We start from the raw sequence: 20,808 nt of genomic DNA on the forward strand, positions 1-20,808 counted from the left end.
GCTTTGTGCTTTTATCTACCTTATTGTATTTTAGCTTCGTGCTTTATCTATATTATATTTTAGCTTTGTGCTTGCTATCTATATTCTATATTATTCTGTATTTGCTAAGTGCATATTTTGGATTGTTTATATTTTGTTTATATGTAAATAATACTTATTTAACTAAGTCTGTGTCTTGGCTTTATCACACATCCACGCTCTGTTAAGATTCTCTGCTCGGTATTGTCGAAGGTTTCATAGCATAGCTAACCGAGACAAGCCAACATGAACATTTATCACTATTACAACAAATCAACTTACCACGACCAAAATAGGGCTGCCCAGGAATAAACTCCACAGCATTCACCCAATCTTCAGCCCCAGCTCCTGCAGCTGCCAGGTCTTTGTCTTCGGTCTCACCGCTGCTCACTTCAAGTGTTCCAGGAGACGGGGTCACATCTGTTGAGGCCGCAGGATAGGTTTTTGCAACTGGACTCACAGTAGTCGTGTCTTCTCTTTTCAATGGCTTAGTATGTTCATATCTGATAAGGAGCAAAGACAGAAATCGCAAAGGTGACGGTATGTGGAGTGGACTTAAAAGAAATTGCTTCAAGGAATGAGAAATGCATTACAGTGTTCCCTCGATTTTCGCGGGTTCGAACTTCGCGAATAGCCTATACCACGTTTTTTCAAAAAAATATTAATTAAAAAATACTTCTCGGTTTTTTTCCTATACCACGGTTTTTCCCACCCAATGACGTCATATGTCATTGCCAAACTAATAATTTTTGCAAATAAATAACAAAAAAAAAAATTATTGTTAATAAATAATTATGTTTATAAATATCAGGATCACTAAGTGTCTTATTCAATGGTGAGTACCAGTAATAATGGTGAGTAAATGGATGTTAAGGGAATGGGAAATGGTAATTTAGGGGTTTAAAGTGTTAAGGGAAGGCTTGTGATACTGTTCATAGTCAAAAATGGTGTATTTACTTCCGCATCTCTACTTCGCGGAAATTCGACTTTCGCGGGCGGTCGTGGAACGCATCCCCCGCGGAAATCGAGGGAACCCTGTATATGGAAGGGGGATGGGAAAGAGAGCCCCATTAAGATACTTGAAGCGGCCTTAAACAGTTACAATTGACAATATATACTGCTCAAAAAAATAAAGGGCACACTCAAAAAACACATCCTAGATCTGAATGAATGAAATATTCTCATCAAATACTTCATTCTGTACAAAGTTGAATGTGCATAACAGCATGTGAAATTGATTGTCAATCAGTGTTGCTTCCTAAGAGGACAGTTTGATTTCAGAGAAGTTTGATTTACTTGGAATTATATTGTGTTAATAATAATAATAATAATAATAATAATAATAATAATAATAATTTATTAGATTTGTATGCCGCCCCTCTCCGAGGACTCGGAGCAGCTCACAACAAGTAAACATCATACACAAATCCAATGTTAAAACAGTTTTTAAAACCCCTATTAAAAACAATCATACAACCCAAACACACCATACATAAACTCAAGACAGCTAAGGATATATCAATTCCTTGTTGTTTAAGTGTTTCCTTTATTTTTTTGAGCAGTGTATTTTGAAGTGATTTGTTAAGCTTCACTGAAGTAAATATTTTCTCTTATCACTCTATACTGCTGGAAGAGCTTTCAGATATAAGTGCCTGGGGGGGGGGTGTATACAGGCGATATAATCCACTTATCAACCAGTAAGCAATTATTGGGAAATCAAAATCTGATCTAAAAGGTGTCTAAAGCTGATTTTGAAGGTCAGTGAGAGAAAAGGAATCTGCATTTCCATCATATTTGTGGGCTTCCACTCATTACAGTACTGGATTCTACCCTGCTTCTAATTATTTCATCTTAAGTACATTTCTGCATCCAGAGTTTAATGTATATTTTTACATCAGAAGATTAAAAAAAAACCCAGGAGGAAGAAATTAAACTGCATGCATGTAGGAGTACTCTATATCATTTTTCCTGAGCCCCTTTGCAATGACTGCATTTGCATTAAAGAATATATACTTTATTATTCTACATGTAGACCATTCACCAATCTGGAAACAAAAACAAAATAACTTCAATGTTTTATAGAGCTTTAATATGATTGTTGAATTAGACATGTGAACTTTTGAGAGATGGCCAATTTTCTCTGTCCTGTTGATCTCCACATATTTCGCAGCCTGGAGTATGGTTTACATTGTGGATGATGGGGATTAGAGTGGCTTTAGAAAGGCATCCCAGATGGAAGGTATCAGGTTAGGCAAAGCTAGAATGAAAGGGGACACAGCAGTAAAATATTTATTTTGCTGTGATCCTGCTTCCTAAATGGTTTCTATAAAAGTTTTGTGTTGTACAGAAAATGGCAATTAGAAGGCAGTTATAAACACAGCAGCCTACTACTGTCTCACATTGACATTACATTTCCAAGTTCAGTTTATGATTAAAATTCTGCCTAAGTCCTTTTTCTCAATATCTGCACAAGCTTCCGTAGAATGCCAAATGTTATCTGTGCACCATATGAAGTTTCCCAGTGATGCAAAACCATTTGATGGTAGCACCACAAATCACAACCCTGTTCTTACAAATATAATAGTACTGGCTGCTTCCACTATACTGAGTAATGCTGCTGCTACTACATCAATCCCAGCGACCAGTTAGGTCCCACAGAGTGGGCCTTCTCCAGGTCCCGTCAACTAAACAATGTCGGTTGGGGGGGCCCAGGGGAAGAGCCTTCTCTGTGGCGGCCCCAGCCCTCTGGAACCAACTCCCCCCAGAGATTAGAATAGCCCCCACCCTCCTTGCCTTTCGTAAGCTCCTCAAAACCCACCTCTGTCGTCAGGCATGGGGGAACTAAAACAATCTTTCCCCCTAGGCTTCTACAATTTATGCATGGTATGTTTGTATGTATGTATGATTGGTTTTATAACAAGGGTTTTTAGCTGTTTTAGTATTGGATTTTTTACATTCTGTTTTGTCACTGTTGTTAGCCGCCCCGAGTCCACAGAGAGGGGCAGCATACAAATCAAATCAATCAATAAATAAAATAAACACTGATGGGAACATCTGAAACCGGTAATGTGTAGCTTCCATGATCCGGTAATGTGTAGCTTCCATGATCAGGCTTGACCACATTTTATCACATTCATGGAACTACAACTTGTTTATCTCTTTAAAAAGTCACTAAGGGTAAGTAGAAATAAATGTTGGGAATTTGTTCCTTGTAGAAACACAGAGCATTTCTATACCTGCAACGATCTCCGTAAGCACAGCATCCTCGCTGAAAATACCTACACACCATGCCAGAGTGGGTAGTGTAGAGGTCATGGGAATAACGGCAGTTGTCCCCTTCCTTGCAAACACCATGCATGAAATATCTGAAAGACATAAATTTGTAAATAGGGCTGAACCAGAAAGCATATTATGTAGTTTTAATGGAATTCCATCATGAATGATGAAAATAAATTACAAACACTCCTGGAATAATAATCCTAATCTTCAGGACTGCTAAACTCAACTCTAGTATTGATAATTAGTGTATCAATGCTTTTGCTAACTACATTTTACAGCTACCTAAACCAATGGCCACCACTGCAGCCTGTGGCTGAAAACTGCATAAACACATACTGTAATCCTGTGAATGTGGTTTCCAATGCTCCTTGCTGGCTTTCCACAAGCAGAGTCAATTGGGAAGCCAGCAGGAAGTTGGAAGCTGCTTCCTCTCCCACTGTTTCTTCCACCTGCCTACACTTTATAATGGCATGCCGACAGGATTCTGCCACCTGTAGAATTGCCTGTGCTCCACAGTTCCTGCCTGGAACTGCTGGGACTGTTGTTGCTAAAGTAATGAGTGTACATGATGTCACAGTTTACAACCACTTAGCGATAGAAATTCCGGTCTCAGTCGCTGTTGTAACTCAAGGACTACCTGTAGCTAAAGATATAAACATTCTGCCCTAGAGAGGGATTTATATTTATTTGAATAAAATACGTGCCCTTTTGTTCCAGGATTCATATTACAGTATTATAAAATGGAAAGCAAAGCAACACTTATTTCAAACTTCAAAAATCATTTTCCAAGAAAATTATACAAAATAAACATTAGTAAGCTTGGTGGAACGAGTCTACAGAGAGAGGCGGCATACAAATCCAATAAATAAATAAAGCAGGATTCAAAAGAATGTGTAAACCAGATGAACATGGTGAAATTATTTAAAAAACCTATCACAAAAGGCAACACGTTTTATTCAGAAATTAACAATCTAAGAACAAAATATAACTGAGTCAGGGTTCCTTGCCAACCAGCTTCCGACAAGCAAAGCCAGATACACTTACTGACTGTGGTTAAAAAAGTCATAAAATTGGGCATGGCCACATGATGACTTAACAACCACATCTCTTAGCAATGGATGTTCCAGTTCCAACTGTATTTGTACATCAAATAGCAGAACAAACAGAACAGAACAGCTTTATTGTAACTTTGAATGTACAGTAATCGGCATACATTAAAATAAAAAATTGTTGCATACAGCTTTCAAAGGGTCACCACTTCCAATACACACTACATAAACACGACAAAACAAATAAATACAAAATTATGCATATCCCCACATATGTTGTTGTTGTTGTTGTTGTTATTATTTATTATTGTTATTATTATTATTATTATTATTATTATTATTATTATTATTATTATTATTATTATTATTTATTGGATTTGTATGCCGCCCCTCTCCGCAGACTTGGGGCGGCTAACAGCAGTAATAAATCAGCATATAACAATAATCCAATACTAAAAACAGTTAAAAACCCATTATTATAAAAACCAATCATACATACAGACATACCATGCATAAAATTGTAAAGGCCTAGGGGGAAAGAGTATCTCAGTTCCCCCATGCCTGGCGGCAGAGGTGGGTTTTAAGCAACTTACGAAAGGCAAGGAGGGTGGGGGCAATTCTAATCTCTGGGGGGAGTTGGTTCCAGAGGGCCGGGGCTGCCACAGAGAAGGCTCTTCCCCTGGGCCCCACCAAGCGACATTGTTTGGTTGACGGGACCCAGAGAAGACCCACTCTGTGGGACCTAACTGGTCGCTGGGATTCGTGCAGCAGAAGGCGGTCCCTGAGGTAATCTGGTCCGGTGCCATGAAGGGCTTTATAGGTCATAACCAACACTTTGAATTGTGAATTTGAGATAAAAATTTCTCAAATTATTTTTGCAAAGCAAAGATATTACGAGTATAATAAAAATTCTACAATGTACCAGCGAGTACATTTTCCGTCAGCTGAGCATCTGTGTCAAAACAAATCTAATTGTAGTGTAGAACATGGCCATAGATATAGAGTTGATTGTGTATCCTGAGTAGAAGTGGGAAGCACTTAAGTATGCAAAGCAATCAACAAGATTTACTGCATAACAATGGTATTAGATGTTCATTGTGTAGTTTTACCCCAAGCATCAAGGAAGGGGTGTTTTTATTTTATTTAGGGTTTTTTTAAATCAAAGTTTGAAGTTGACGGTAGGGTGTTTAGGTTATGATCCAATCTAATAAGAGATTCATTTTCAAGGCCCCAGATAAAGATAAATTAATTAATTTAATTAATTTATTAATGAGTTTAATTAAAGGATTGATTTCAGAAAATTAGAGTACTATTCTATATCATCAATGAAGAGGCTGACATATTATGTAACGACAGAAAAAATATATGGTTGTATATTAAATTTTTCATCAGTCGCTCAAATATTTGGTATCTTTTAAATGTGATTTGTTACAGATTAAGAAATAAAAGGAAGTTTGGCTGGCATTAGCTGCCAATATATATAAATATATACAGACCAACCCTGGTTACAGAGCTCGTACCTAGCTGATCTACTCTCCCCATGGAAATTAGTTTTTAAACTTTTTTGTGGACTTTCTGAAGAACATTGCTTTGAGTCTTGGTGCTGATTCAGAACATCTTCCACCATTTGCAAAATGATGATAATAATAATAATAATAATTATTATTATTATTATTATTATTATTATTTATTTATTTATTGGATTTGTATGCCGCCCCTCTCCGTAGACTCGGGGCGGCTAACAACAGTGATAAAAAACAGCATGTAACAATCCAGTACTAAAACAACTAAAAAAAAACCTTTATTATAAAACCAAACATACATACAAACAAACATACCATGCGTAAATTGTAAAGGCCTAGGGGGAAAGAATATCTCAGTTCCCCCATGCCTGACGGCAGAGGTGGGTTTTAAGAAGTTTACAAAAGGCGAGGAGGGTGGGGGCAATTCTAATCTCTCGGGGGAGTTGGTTCCAAAGGGCCGGGGCTGCCACAGAGAAGGCTCTTCTCCTGGGTCCCGCCAAACGACATTGTTTAGTTGACGGGACCCGGAGAAGGCCCACTCTATGGGACCTAACTGGTTGCTGGGATTTGTGCAGCAGAATAATGGTTTGTGACAAGAAGCCAGTACATTATGCCATCTGGAGCGATGACATTTTTATTAAATGGTGATGCAAGTGGAAGCATTTGCAGGAGAGTTGTCCTCTAACACTTAATTGTGGAATCGCAATGAGGGTGACAGGTACTCCTCAAGACATTTTTGCTTAATAATTATTCAAATTAAGACAACTGCCCCCCCCCAAGTCAGTTATGACCTAAATTTGAACTTGCAACCTATTGCATGGTCATGGGATTATAATTTGGGCACTGGGCAACTGGCTCACATTTATAACCGGTTATGCCATGGGTTTGAAACCCAATCGCATCGCCAGCCATATTGGACCTTTTGCCTTTGTGGAGTCAAAATGGGAGTGGCCTGCACGGACCATATCTGGGCTGTGGGCTGCCAGTCTGACCGGCCTGAGTTGTGGCATCATATGGTCACATGATCAGGATTTGCTATGTTTTGTGCTAATTTCTGGCAAAAAAAATGCCATTGGTTAATCTGGATTTGTGTTTACAACTGTGTGACTCAAGTTACACTATGGCAAAAGTGGCCATAAAAATTGGGTTCTGGTCTTGGGATGATTTGATTTATGAACACAATGATTTAAGACAAAATACTAGAACCAGTTGTGGTTATCAGCTAGGGAGCGTGAAGAAGAAAGAGAATGCTGGAACTCAATATTGTGTCATTTTATTTCTGTTTATTTATTAAATTTATAGGACACCCATCTGACTCTGAAAAGCGACTCTTTATTAGAAAACACCCATTTTTCAGAACACGCCCCTGACCAGTAACAAAAACTATGGTAATCTATGCTACTGCTCATGCTAGCATTAATAATGGACAATCAAGGAAGTCTATTTAGTATCAAATTGTCTGAATTTCCTTTTATCTGTAGGAAATAAATCTATGTGGGGGTGGGGGAAATATCACTCCGAGTCCGCGGAGAGGGGCGGCATACAAATCTAAATAATAAATAAATAAATAAAAATAAAATCACTGATGGATTCCAGAGGCACATATCCATCAGGCAGAGGTATGAAATATTGAACACTTACAGAATATTCTCTCATCAAGAAAGTCTACTATAATCCTGAGTAGGACATTCCGTGATTTCAAAATGTTAAGATATTTGAATTAGAGAGCAATTAAGATTTTAATTTTTTAAATATATTTTCCTACTTAGTTTTTGTTTTTGGCTATCACAACACTTATGGCTGCTTTAGATGAACTATATCTATATGTATTGCTCAAAAAAAATAAAGGGAACACTCAAATAACATATCCTAGATCGGAATGAATAAAATATTCTCATTGAATATTTCATTTGCACAACTATTCCATTTGCACAGCAGCATGGAACTTGTTATAAGTGAACTGAAGCTATAATTGATCAATCAAGCCTATGTCTACATAGTCTGATTCTCGTTTTTTATTCTTTTGGCAATTTTGCGCTTCCATTCCTCCAATCTGCATGCTTTTAAATGCAGGTTTGCATTTTATTAAAGTCATTTATGTCATGTGTAGTCTGTCTTAACAGTCATCACTATTTTGTTAAAATACACGTACAGTACTTGCAAAATCAGTAAATAAAAAGCTAATAGAAAAGGATATAATTCTGAATTAATCCAGTCAGAAAAAAAATAATAGAATAACACAGATGTGCAAAATACTTCAAGATTGACAAACATTTTCCCAAAATTATCAGGAGCACTTTGACACATCCCATCCTCTATTTGAGCTTGAAATACTGCTACTAAGATTGCACACTACTGGAATATTTGTCAGGTTGAAAGAGCATATTTTGAATTTAAAATGTCAGGCAGTAGTGTCAATATTATATAATAGAGAATAAATACAGCTTTGTTCCCTAAAGATCAGTAGAAACACAATTTCCCAAGTATGAAAAATACTCATTTTTAAAAAGTTCCCTATCTGCTAGAAAGCCAAAAAGTCTTGTTAATTAAGTGGGAAAACTGTAAAATCTAGACCTATGGATAGTAAAATATTTTCTTTCATGCAGCCAAACAACTTTTGCCACCAATTAAAAATACATTTTCTCAAAGCAGTAAATTTCTTCCGAAAAGCAGACATCATAGCACTTTTTTCAATACTCCTGAATCTACTGGCTTCCTTAAACATCTAACTGCAATTTGAAGAAATGCACAAAAAGCTAAATTTGAGACAGTATTTTAATATATCAATATTTAATTCACTTTTATCAATGTTACCCAAATAATAATTTGATTGCATATCTAAAATTCACCAATTATAAATACAGTATCGCCACTATTTAAACAAAACTTTACCAACATGGGGGAGGGGGGTAAGCCAAGTGAAAGGACATGAGAAAAAAAGATTCATTTCAGATTGCTAATCAAATGACCCCTTAATCCGATGAGACTTAAAGTAACTGAGAATTTATGATTTCAGAAAATCCCATTAAATGGCATTTTTTACAAGTTTATTACATAAATTTATATACTGCCTAATCTCAAAATTCAGTTTACCGCACATGAAACATAATCCCCTAAAATTCAAAGTATTTGTCTTCTATAATTCAAAATGCCAGTTAAAACAGTCACAATAAATTTAAACCCGGTCTCTGAAAAAAATAATCAACAGAAAGCCATTCAAGCACTTTAGTTATAAACAGGGCTTTATATAGAAACGCTAGCACATTAAATTTGAGTGGACCACCATTTAGCAAGTGATGAAGCACCCATAAAAGAAGTGTCATATTGTTAACAGGATTCTTACTCACCAGGAAGTGGGCAGCTAACATTTTATACCAACTGAAGTTTCTAGGCAGCCTTCAAAGGTATTTCCAGGCAGAATTATCAGGGCCTGAGTCATTCCCAACAGGAAAACTCAGTTCCATTAGGAATTTACTGAGAATTGTGTAAATTTAAAAAAATAATTAAGGAATCAAACAAATTCCCTCAAAAGCTACTTTGCCTATCTAGTATTGAGGGTACAGTGACTCCTGGAATAATGCTACTTTTGCCACCTACATGTGCACTCTGGAGATCATGGCCCATATGCAGAATTCCTTACTTCAACTTCAGCAGTTGAATTGCTAGGATGTAATATTCCAAATATTCCATTAATCTATGATGTTTTAAAGCCACTGCTTAATAAAGCTGCATTAATCCTCCAAAAGGGAGAGGATGTGTTTCTTCTCTTAATTAAATCAATACACTGGCTATTGCTAAAAAATGCATTTTGTACAGCACATCTAACTAATGATTGCACCTTGATAGTATTTCACATACGCCTGTCAGATTCTCCACAAAATTAGTAACAAAATGTCAGGCTTGTCCATTGTTTACTATTATTATTTAAATTCAGAATATGTATTAAATAAATTTCATTAAAACTACTGTAAAAATCACACTAGAAACATTTCATAGATTGTAGAAAAATACTTTAAGCTCATGATGGAAATGTGGAAAATATGAAGGGTCAATGTATCAGACCTGGTGTACTTGTAAGAAACTAGAGAATTTTAATTCAAATACACATATAGCAATAATTTTAAAGATTAATATTAAATATTCAAAATAGAGGGCTATTTTTATTTGGACTAATGAACAGACTAATGAAGGCTTATGGAAGATTGCTTTTGTATATACTGGTAGTATAGGCAGGGAGATAATCCACAAAGATGGAAAAACTGTCCATAAACAGAGGAATGGTTGGTGAAAATGACAAGAATTTGCAAAACGTGCAAAATTGACTTGCCTAATTAGAGAAAGGAGAGCAATTACATTTATCAGTTATTTTCAAGACTTTTCGCTGAACACACACACACACAAAGATATCAGAAAGAGTGGCATATGGAAAGGAACTATGGTATAACTATAGAAACAGATAGGATAACATAAACGCATTTATAACTGCTGTAAAAAGGATCAAAAGCTGCTTCTCTATAGCTTTCTTTTCTTTAAATTTGGATTGGTTTTGTCCTCTACAAAAACCCTTCAATGAAAATTGAGAGATACAGTGATCCCTCGATTAGCGCGGGGGTTACGTTCCAAGACCTCCCGCGCTAATCGATTTTCCGTGTTATAGTGGTGCGGAAGTAAAAACACCATCTGCGCATGCGCGCCCTTTTTCCCCCCATGGCCGCACATGCGCAGATGGTGGAGTTTGCGTGTGGGCAGCGGGGAAGACCCAGGGAAGGTTCCTTTGGCCGCCCAACAGCTGATCTGCTCCGCAGCGCGGAAGCAGCGAGGAGCCGAAGATGGAGTTTCCCCGTTGCCCAGGCAAAGGGGAAACCCCATCTTCGGCTCCTCGCTGCTGCCGCGCTGCGGAGCAGATCAGCTGTTGGGCGGCCAAAGGAACCTTCCCTGGGTCTTCCTGCTGCCCAGGCAAAGGGGAAACCCCAAGAGAGCCAAAAGAGCACCGGGCCGGTTGGTTCCCAACCAAAAGAGTTTACCCCGATTGTCCTCGGTGGGGGAAAACAGCGCGTCGCCAGGCTCCCCATCTTCAAGAGAGGCGCGACGGCTAGCCAGGATCCACGCAGGGGAGAAAAGGCGCGCGCTCCCAGCCGCTGCGCCCCGCTTGGAGAGCAGCGGCGAGCAGAGCACAGAAGACGACGAGGCTTTCGAGGGCTCCAAGGCGGGCGGCGGCGCGTCCTTCGAGCACGCCGACGGCGACCCCAAGCTGAAGGCGGCCACCACACACACACACGCCGCCGCCGCCATCCACCCCGCCGGGTTCCCCGCTTGCTACCTCTTCGCCTTCTCCCGCCTCCGAGGCCGACCAGCCCAAGCCGCAACAGACACACACACACATACACGCACTCCCTCTCTCACGCTCACACAGACGCACTCAGACAGAAAAGAAAAAAAAATCCCCAAAAGAGAGGGACAAGAGGCAGGCACAAAGCGGGGGCACAAGGGGAGCTGCCCGGCAGAGGTTGCTTTTTTTCTTCTCGTGGGCAAGTGGAGGGGGGGAGAGAGAAGGAAAGAGAGAGAAGGAAAGAAAGAGATGAGAGAGGGAGGAAGAGAGTGTGAGAGAGGAAGAAAGAGAGAGAGAAATGATAGAAAAAAGGGGAGAAAAAAAGAGAAATGAGAAAATGATTGAAGCAGAGAATGACAGGAAAGAAAGAGAAAGAGACAGAGAAGTGACTCTTGGTGATGACGTATGACGTCATCGGGTGGGAAAAACCGTGGTATAGCAAAAAAACCGTGGAGTATTTTTTAATTAATATTTTTTGAAAAACCGTGTTGTAGCGTTTCGCACTAATCGAGACCGTGCTAATCGAGGGATCACTGTAATAGTAAAATTTATCCTACTCCAGATTCATTATGTGAAGACTTGGTTCCCTGGAAAAGGTTTTTTAATTCTAAAACAATAGAAGGAAAGAAATGAAGCAGGACAATCAGCAGCAAGGTGGATGGACTCAGCAGCAAGAGCAATTAAAGGCCTAAAAGACCACCTTAAGGATAGACTGTCATGGAGAAAAATCAGTCTGAAATCAAGATTGACTTGATAGCAATAGATTTAGATTTATATACCACTTTACCTCTCTCTCTAAGCCAGTGGTTCACAACCTGGGGTTCAGGACCCCTTTGGGGGTTGAATGGTCATTTCACAGGGGTCGCCTAAGACCATGGGAAAAGACAAATTTCCCATGGTGTCAGGAACTAAAGCTTCTATTCTGGTGTCTTGGAACATATTGTTACAATCTGACCAATCAGGCGTTTACAGTGTGGGTGTCCCCCTGACCTTCCTGCCCATCCCTTAAAGCTCTGTTGGGAGAATAGATACTAGACTTATGGTTGGGGGTCACCACAACATGAGGAACTGTATTAAGGGGTTGCGGCATTAGAGAGGTTGAGAACCACTGCTCTAAGTGGTTTGCTGAGTCAGTATATTGCCCCCAACAATCTGGGTCCTCATTTTACCCACCTCGGAAGGACGGAAGGCTGAGTCAACCTTGAGCCTGTGGAGATTCGAATGGCAAATTGCAGTCAGCCAGCAGTCAGTAGAAGTATCCTGCAGTACTGCACTCTAACCACTGTGCTACCACGGCTCTATGATGGCATATAATCATTTTTTTTTAAAAAAGAAAAGGTTGCAGCAACTCACCATAAGATTTTATATGCTTGTATCTAGATGCGCATGAAGGGATTGTTGGGAGCTATGAAGCGCAAGGTCCAAATGAAATAAAGTGGGACACTTGCAGTTAAAATGTATTACATATGGACGTGTCGCTTAAACCCATCCTAGCCATCCATTAAAAAAAAATCCATTTACACAGTAAACTATTTTCATACATCAGTACAATGAAATAATCTAATATGGATTTAGACAGTGCACAAAATACCTATTCTATCCCTTCATGTAGTACGAACAGTTTGACTGCCCAAAGGTCATCTATAAAGAGCATCTGCATAATTTGCAAACTTGCAACGGCCATTTCCAACCCATAAAAAACTAGGACGGACCTTTAATTGAATCAACACACGATGCCAAAGTTGCTACATTATTATTAAATCACATTCCTCTGTAGAAACAAGTTTCAAAACAATTGTAGCAATAACCAGTCTGGGATTTTAAAATACTGTACACAATACATCTAAGGGTGAAAGGCACTCCATTGTTTCCAATTTGTATTTAATTGAAACATTAACTTGGATTAACTCTGCTTCCTGCAGAGACTTCATTACTTTAATCTGATCGTGCACACGTACATTTGCTGCTAGGTTCTACAATGACCTCGATAATGTACAGTAAAGCTCTTTTGTTAACAGATAAGCAATGGGGGAATAGACGTTCTTGGGAAGGGGAAAGTTAGAAATAAGATGAGATGGTAGTAGAGCAAATAATTTTTATTAAAAAGACACTAATTATGAATATAAAACTGAAACAATGTAAACGGCTTTAATTATTTTCACCCCCCATTCTTTGAATGCTGGGGCTTTCCCAGCATCTTCCATATAATGTTTGACTACAATGAGACAAATGCACACAAGGCCAGACTCAGTAAATGTTACAATTGTCAAATATGGAGTGAACAGTGATTCTTTTAATTTTTTGTGCAGTACAATTTGACCTGTACAGATTGAGTTTCAACAACGCCTACTCCAAACCTGATCGTGTATTCAGTACAGATGCTTTAGGCCAGCTGGTTAAATCCACTTCATTTTAACAACAGCCTCAAGTGAACCCATAACGTAGCAAAATTTTATGTTTTTAACAATTTCACTGAGAGGAGATCTTTAGCCTGAGGTGACACAGCATAATTAACCCAATTCTTATCCTCTGTTCATTAGATGTAGCCATTTTAAATCAATTGCATCTGATTTTTTTTTAAAGCAATTTTGAAGAGTAGTGAAATAGATTCTGATTCTATATTCTTTAATTAGCTGTGACCCATTTTAGCTACCTGACTATTATGCATTCATTGGAGCATAGAAAAGATGCCCTGCTATTTACATCAGAGAACTGTATCCAATTCAGTCTGTAATAAACACCCATAGGAAATTATGCTTAAGGTATTGAAATTATATTATTTCCTGACTTAATTATTACACATTGTTCTTTACTCAGATTCACACCGAGTGACTACTTTAAATCAGAAACCAACATGTTATACAAGCCACTAGAAACTGAGAGACCACAACCACTGAGAATTTAACCCAATAATTTAAGAGATAGGGGAAAAAAAGAATAAAGTCTACAGTATGCTCAATTTTAGAGTACCTACTCAATATAAATTTAAATACAAACTTTTAAAAGATTCAGGATCAGCATCATGAGAAATACTTTCCAAAATTCATTAGAGTCAAAACCATGTTAATAATAGAACCATACGTATTATTCCAAAATAATCCATCTTTATCTTATTCAGCTTGGACAGAAGGGAGGAGAAAAATATCTAAATGCATTTTTAAACCTATAATTTATGAATAAGAGAAAGAGAAAATCTGTGTCTCATTATCCAGATTTCCTATGAAATGAAGTTTTCTAGCCATACACAGCACTGAATTGATATTTTTGTACATTCTGAAAAAGAGAAAAACATTTGCAGTATTCATCATCACATTATCAAAGAACAAAATGGAACCCAGATTAAGCTTCTTCCCTCTGATAACAGTGCTTACATGTTCTCCTTACATTTAATTTTTTTAACTTGGCACATCAAAGTGAGCCTAGCAACAAAGTTTCATATATTTTGCAGTCACATATTCATAACATTTTCAGATGACCTTCATAGGACAAATGCCATTTAGTAACTAATGGTAAACAAGTTCAGAAATAATCCAGACCACCAGTTAAAATATCTAATTACAGCTAATTCCCACAATTATAAAGACATAAGTAAGTCAAGAAATAGGATACTTATTTTCTGTACAACGTCTCCATTTATATCCAATTCCTAGAAGTTAGAAATATCATACCTAATGCATTCAAATGGACAAGGATAATTCTCATCTATTTACTCTAAGGCAAACTATTAGGCCTTTAAGATTGGATTGGATCCACTGATGACTTAAAAGCTGCAATGGTATACAGAACAATTTTATACAGATTCTGGGAGTTCTCCCAAATTATTTTATGTGTTCTTGTTTCAAAAATTAAAAAAAGGATATAGTCCATACTGATTTGAATTTTGCAGTTAATATTCATTATTACCTTGAATGTATTAATTTCTTGTTTTCAAATCTTACTGATAGCTCAAACTTTATTTCATTACATTATGCATTTATTTAAGAGATTTATAAAGCTGCCCTCTCATAATTTGCAACTTTAGTAGCAAGTAATTCAAAAATCAAAACCAAGTAAGAAAAATATACTATCCAAACCAAAATAATAAAAAGCAACAGATAATGAACATTTATTCAAGGTTAATAATAATACTGTATACATTAATAGGACTGGCTTTTGGGACTTTTTGGTAATTTTATTAGATTCTGAGACAAAAAACGTGACAGAAAAAGGAAGGAAGGAAGGAAGGAAGGAAGGAAGGAAGGAAGGAAGGAAGGAAGGAAGGAAAAATGACTGATTTTCTTTTAATAGTTAGCCCCTTTTGGACTTTTTGCACAAAACAAAAAAATAAAATAAAGTTAAGATATATGGTTTCAGTAGAAAAAATGAAGGCTATGTTGTAACCATAAAAAGTTCTGAATAATATCAAACTGGGGAGCAAAATATACTACACTACGCAACAAGTCAGAAGTACTATAATGTTAAAAGTTTCCAGTAATAAAACATCCTGATTGCAGCTGCCTTTTCAAAGAGAAGCAGCATCAAGGAAGAGAACAGAAGGCAGGAGAAAGGTGGAAGAAAGTCAAAGAAAGTAGATATGAGAAGAGAAGAGGAAGGCAAAGGAGGGCTGAGTGAAAAGACAATGGAAGTCCAGATTAGCAGATGCAAAGTGTTTTTGGTGACTTTTTATTATGCTTTGTTTATGGTGGTGTAACTACTTGATCTATGGAGGAGAAAAATAAAAATATTTTTTTTAAAAAAAAGAAGAGAAAAGAAAAACAGGGAGACCTTAATTCTAAAACTCAAAAGACCGTGCAGTAGATTGTTGGCAGAGCCAACACCAACAATGGCCCAAGGAAAGATCACACTTGCAATCTTAAAACTGCCCAGAGTGATGGCTGGGAATCCACAGCCCTGTGGATAATGAGAAGAAAGGGCAGGACTCCAGAGAGGGCAGGGAATATTTGCTCTGCGGAAGTAGTAACCAAAACAAAACTGTCACCAAGGCCAATGGGATGATGTTAAGGGGGGTGGGGGAAACAAAAATCCAAACAAACCCAGCCAGCTCCAAAATGGAGGAAAAAGGCACCAAGGCAAACAAAAGAGGCAGACCCAGGTTTCCTCCAGTCTCCACTGCGATCGCAGCCCCTTTTGCCCGAGCTTTTTGCAGATGTCACCTTGGCTTCATTAACTCAAAAGAAAAGGAAGGAAGGAAGGGAAAGAAAGAAAGGAAAGGAAGAGGAGATAGAGAAAGAGAAAGGAAAAAGAGCGAGGAGAGAGAAAGAAAGAGGGAAAGAAAGAAAAAGGGAAAGAGAGAGAGAGAGAAAGAAAAATAGAAAGAAAAAAGAGAGAGAAAGAAAAAGATAGGGGAAAAGAGAAAGAAAGAAAGAAAGAAAGAAAGAGTCAAGCCAGCCAATATTTGCAGGGAAGGGAAGCGCCACAGCGATTTAAAGCAGCTCCTTCCATGCAAAAGAGAAGGGAGAAAACACGCCAGCCAGCTCCGAGGTGACCTTAAGCCGCGGCCGACGTCTGGGTTTTGTCTCCAGGGCGAGAGAAACAGGAAAGAGAAGCCTCGACGGGGCTCTCCAAGGACCGGCGATGGTCGGGACGAACGAAAGAGGAACCGGAGGCGCCATCAGCCGCCCTCGCCTCGGCACGTTACCTGCAGGCGACTTGCTTCGTCCAACAGCCGATGCTTCCCCCTCCGGCTCCGGCGGACGGTGGCTGAGGCTCGGCTGCGGGGAGGCTGGAGGCCGTGGTGGTGAAGGTGGTGGCGGAGTCGCCGGCGCTGGAAGCCGGCACAACCGCTCCCGTGGCTGCCGATCCCGCTACTCCGCCACCACCGGGGGCCACCGCAGCCTCCGCCATTATTGTTTACCCCACACAGCGACGGCCCCACCGGAACTTCCGGGAACGCATCCTTCCGGCGGGTTGCAACGGGGGCGGGGCAACGTCCGCGAGGGGCGGAGTGAAAAGGAGAGAGGAGGCGGAGTTGGCTTCCCTTTTTCGCCTGGGGCGGGGCGGGGCGAGGGAGGGGGAGTGGAGGGAAATGAGGCGAGCGTTCTGCTTTCCTGGCCCCCTTCTTCGATAAGCCCCGCCCCACTGCGACGGAGGTGTGTCTGCGGTTAGCGATTGGACGAGGAGGACAAAGAGGCGGGAATTGGGGAGAGACGGTGTGTGTGTGGGGAATCTAACGAAACATTGGAAAGCCATCTGAGGCCTGCACGTGGCGGGCGGGTGGACGCGCTGAAATTAAATCTTCGTGGCGTGTTGTTTCTGTTGTCTTTCGCTTGGGCGCTGCATGTACACGTGGGGAAGGATTCCCCTTTAAACAAATATTTTTAAATAATCTTTAAAAATAATCATATATATAATAAAGATTTTTAAAAAAATATTTTTTTAAAAAAAATCCTTCCCCAGATTGCATACATATACATACATACATACTTACATACATACATACATACATACATACACTGCTCAAAATATAAAGGGAACACTTAAATAACACATCCTAGATCTGAATGAATGAAATATTTTCATTGAATATGGTGGTACCTCTACTTAATCGTTCCATGACCAGGTTCTTAAATAGAAAAGTTTGTAAGTAGAAGCAATTTTTCCCATTGGAATCAATGTAAAAGCAAATAATGCGTGCAAACCCATTAGGAAAGAAATAGAAGTTTGGAATTTGGGAGGAGGAGGAGGATAGTCACTGCCGAAGGAAGAAGGTGAGGTGAGGTGAATCAAAAAAATCCAAAACTTTAAGGCTTAAAAAAGGGGGGGGCACTCTGAGGTGAGGAGGAGCACGTTCCTCCCATACACCCAGCATGAGGCTGCCTTCCATACACTGCATCAGAGAAAGCCGCAGAGAAGGCCCTCCCTTGTGGTCCTGCCAATCTGCATTGCTTAGTCCAGTGTTTCCCAACCTTGGCAACTTGAAGATATCTGGACTTCAACTCCCAGAATTCCCCAGCCAGCGAATGCTGGCTGGGGACTTCTGGGAGTTGAAGTCCAGATATCTTCAAGTTGCCAAGGTTGGGAAACACTGGCTTAGTCGTCGACGAGACCTGGAGAAGGCCAACTCTGTGCTCTTATTGGTCTCTGGGAGGTATGTGGTAAGAGGCGGTCCCATAGATCAGGGGTCCCCAACCGCCGGTCCGCAGACCAGTACCGGGCCGCAAGGCATGTTGCACCGGTCCGCGGAGTCAGCAGCTGCTGTGGAGCCGGCGAGTGCCAAGCTGTTTCCTGTCTCTTTCCCCTCACGTTCACTTGGGACCGCCATTTGCCTCGGGTTGAGAAAACCTTTGCTTGCTTGCTTTCTTCCTTTCCTGTCTTTCTTCTCTCGTCGAAAGTGGTCTATTTCCTCCTTGCGAAGCCCTTGCAAAGCCCTCGCTCTGCCTGCAGCTCAAACGAAAAGGCTTTGGCATTGTGCAGCTCTTTTTTTGCTAGGCTCCCCCACCCTATTCCCGGGGTCCTGGGTGGGAGCGAAGCCAGGGGTGTGTGTGTGACCATGAAACCCCCACCACCAGCTCTGGTAATTTTCTTTTGGAAGGATTCCTTGCTGCAAGAAAATTACCAGACCTGGCAGTGGTGGGCGCTCCAAGCAGGCAGCGATCGCAAACGAAGGTGACTGTGTCCGTGGAGGCACCTCCCCCTGCTCTGGGATTCCTTGCTGCAATCCCAGCCGGAACGGGGAGGGATGTCCTCTGGAACTGCTGAAAGGCAAACGGCGGTCCCGAGTGAACAGGAGGGGAAAGAGACAGGAAACCGCCCCCTCCTACCCTTCCTCCCTCTGTCACCTCAACTCCCCCGCAAAATTAAAAAAAGGGGGGGGGAGACAATGGAACGATAAGCTAAACCCCCTTTCCATCCCCACCGGGCCATAGAAAAATTGTCTTGCTGAAACTGGTCCCTGGTGGAAAAAAGGTTGGGGACCACTGCCATAGATAGTTGAATGTGCACAACAGCATGTGAAATTGATTGTCAATCAGTGTTGCTTCCTAAGTGGACAGTGGGATTTCACAGAAGTTTGATTTACTTGGAGTTATATTGTGTTGTTTAAGTATTCCCTTTATTTTTTTTTTGAGCAGTGTATATATCTGCAACCCAACAAGACAGAGCCAGACTTCAGAGGATAACCAGAACTGCAGAAAAAACAATTGCTGCCAACCTTCCTTTCATTGAGGGCCTGCATACTGCACAAGACAAAAAGAAGGCTGTGAAAATATTTATTGCTTCTTTGCATCCTGGACATAAACTGTTTAAACTCCTACCCTCAAAATGACGCTAGAGAACACCACACACCAACATAACTACACACAAGAACAGTTTTTCCCCCAAACATGATCACGTTGCTAAGCAAATATTTCCCTCAACACTGTCAAACTATTTACTAAGTCTGCATTACTATTACTCATTATTATTATTATTTTTCTCATCATTCCTATCACCCATTTCCTCCCACTTATGACTGTATGACTGTAACTTGTTGTTTGTATCCTTAAGATTTTTATTGATAATGATTGTTTCCTGATTGCTTATTTGACCCCTATGACAATCATTAAGTGTTGTATCTCATGATTATTGACAAATGTATATTTTATTTAATGTACACTGAGAGCATATGCACCAAAGACAAATTCCTTGTGTGTCCAAGCACCCTTGTCCAATAAAGAATTCTATTCTATTTATAAAAACATACAATAAGACCAACAAACACATAAATACATATAACCTTATATATACATATCTATATATGAATATTTGAATAGAAAACATTTAACATACATGTCAATCATCCTGTTCTTTCTCGGTTTTTGCAGCCATTGGTATCATGTCTTAAATGTCCTATGTAAATATATGACTTTCTTTCATATTCAAGTGTTCATTGAGTAAATTACATTTATATTTGCATTTATTTTGTATTATCCTCATAGTCTTTATTTTCATTCTTTCATTCATAAAATATTTTTATTAAGTATAAACATTTAAATATAATGGCAGGCCAACTTCTCTACCACCACACAATGGCTTAGCATGTCATGCAAACCCAACTATGACTTATTTGATTAAACAATTAAATTACAATTTAGGATAATACATGAATCAACATATCAATGGGCACATATCACCAGCAGAAATATAACTTTATCTATCCTTCTGTCCTCAGTTTATATTTGAAAAGTAAGAATACAGTATTTCTAAACATTCCCTCATAGCTCCTTGACTGGGTAAGTGTTGAGGGTCTTATTTCAATCAACTAAAATTTAAGCCCTCACAGTTTATAGTGGTGGAGGTTTCAAAAAATAATGAATAGCCAGGACGGATGTAAGTTAGGTCTCTAGATAGAGGCAAGTTTATTTTATTTTGGATGATAAATTGATAAAAGCACATTTTGCAATATTTTTATCTTTTGTACTTTCATTTAACTTTTCTGAAAATACATTGCCTCAGATTTATTCAAATTTGCTTTTAATTTCTCGAAAGGAAATTTCTCAATTGACGCTAGAAATTTGATATTTTAGCCTCCCCTTTCTTCAGAGCTTTGAATGGTTCCAGCCTGCCACCTGTTTTTTTCTGTTAATGTTAATGATAAATGGAGTTGGCCAACACTAGTCTGGAGCTGAAATGC

The 20,808-nt window shown here is 39.3% G+C and overlaps 1 protein-coding gene across 2 annotated transcripts in view; it reads right to left on the bottom strand.

Annotated features, from left to right (window-relative positions):
• The window catches only part of MKRN1 (makorin ring finger protein 1), a 33,921-nt gene extending 16,803 nt beyond the window's left edge, over positions 1-17,118 (bottom strand). Inside the window, exons 1-3 of one of the 2 annotated variants that reach the window (XM_070756332.1) lie at positions 16,837-17,118; positions 3,255-3,383; positions 301-521 (exon numbers count right to left, since the gene is read on the bottom strand). In XM_070756332.1, the coding sequence (XP_070612433.1) occupies positions 301-521; positions 3,255-3,383; positions 16,837-17,042 (556 nt within the window). In that variant the 5' untranslated portion in view covers positions 17,043-17,118. The remainder of the gene's footprint in view (positions 1-300; positions 522-3,254; positions 3,384-16,836) is intronic. The other variant, XM_070756335.1, reaches the window with a different exon arrangement.
• Between the last annotated feature and the right edge of the window lie 3,690 nt (positions 17,119-20,808).

This window comes from Erythrolamprus reginae, chromosome 6 (assembly GCF_031021105.1).
Source record: "Erythrolamprus reginae isolate rEryReg1 chromosome 6, rEryReg1.hap1, whole genome shotgun sequence".
In the NCBI taxonomy this organism is placed as follows: Eukaryota; Metazoa; Chordata; class Lepidosauria; order Squamata; family Dipsadidae; genus Erythrolamprus; species Erythrolamprus reginae.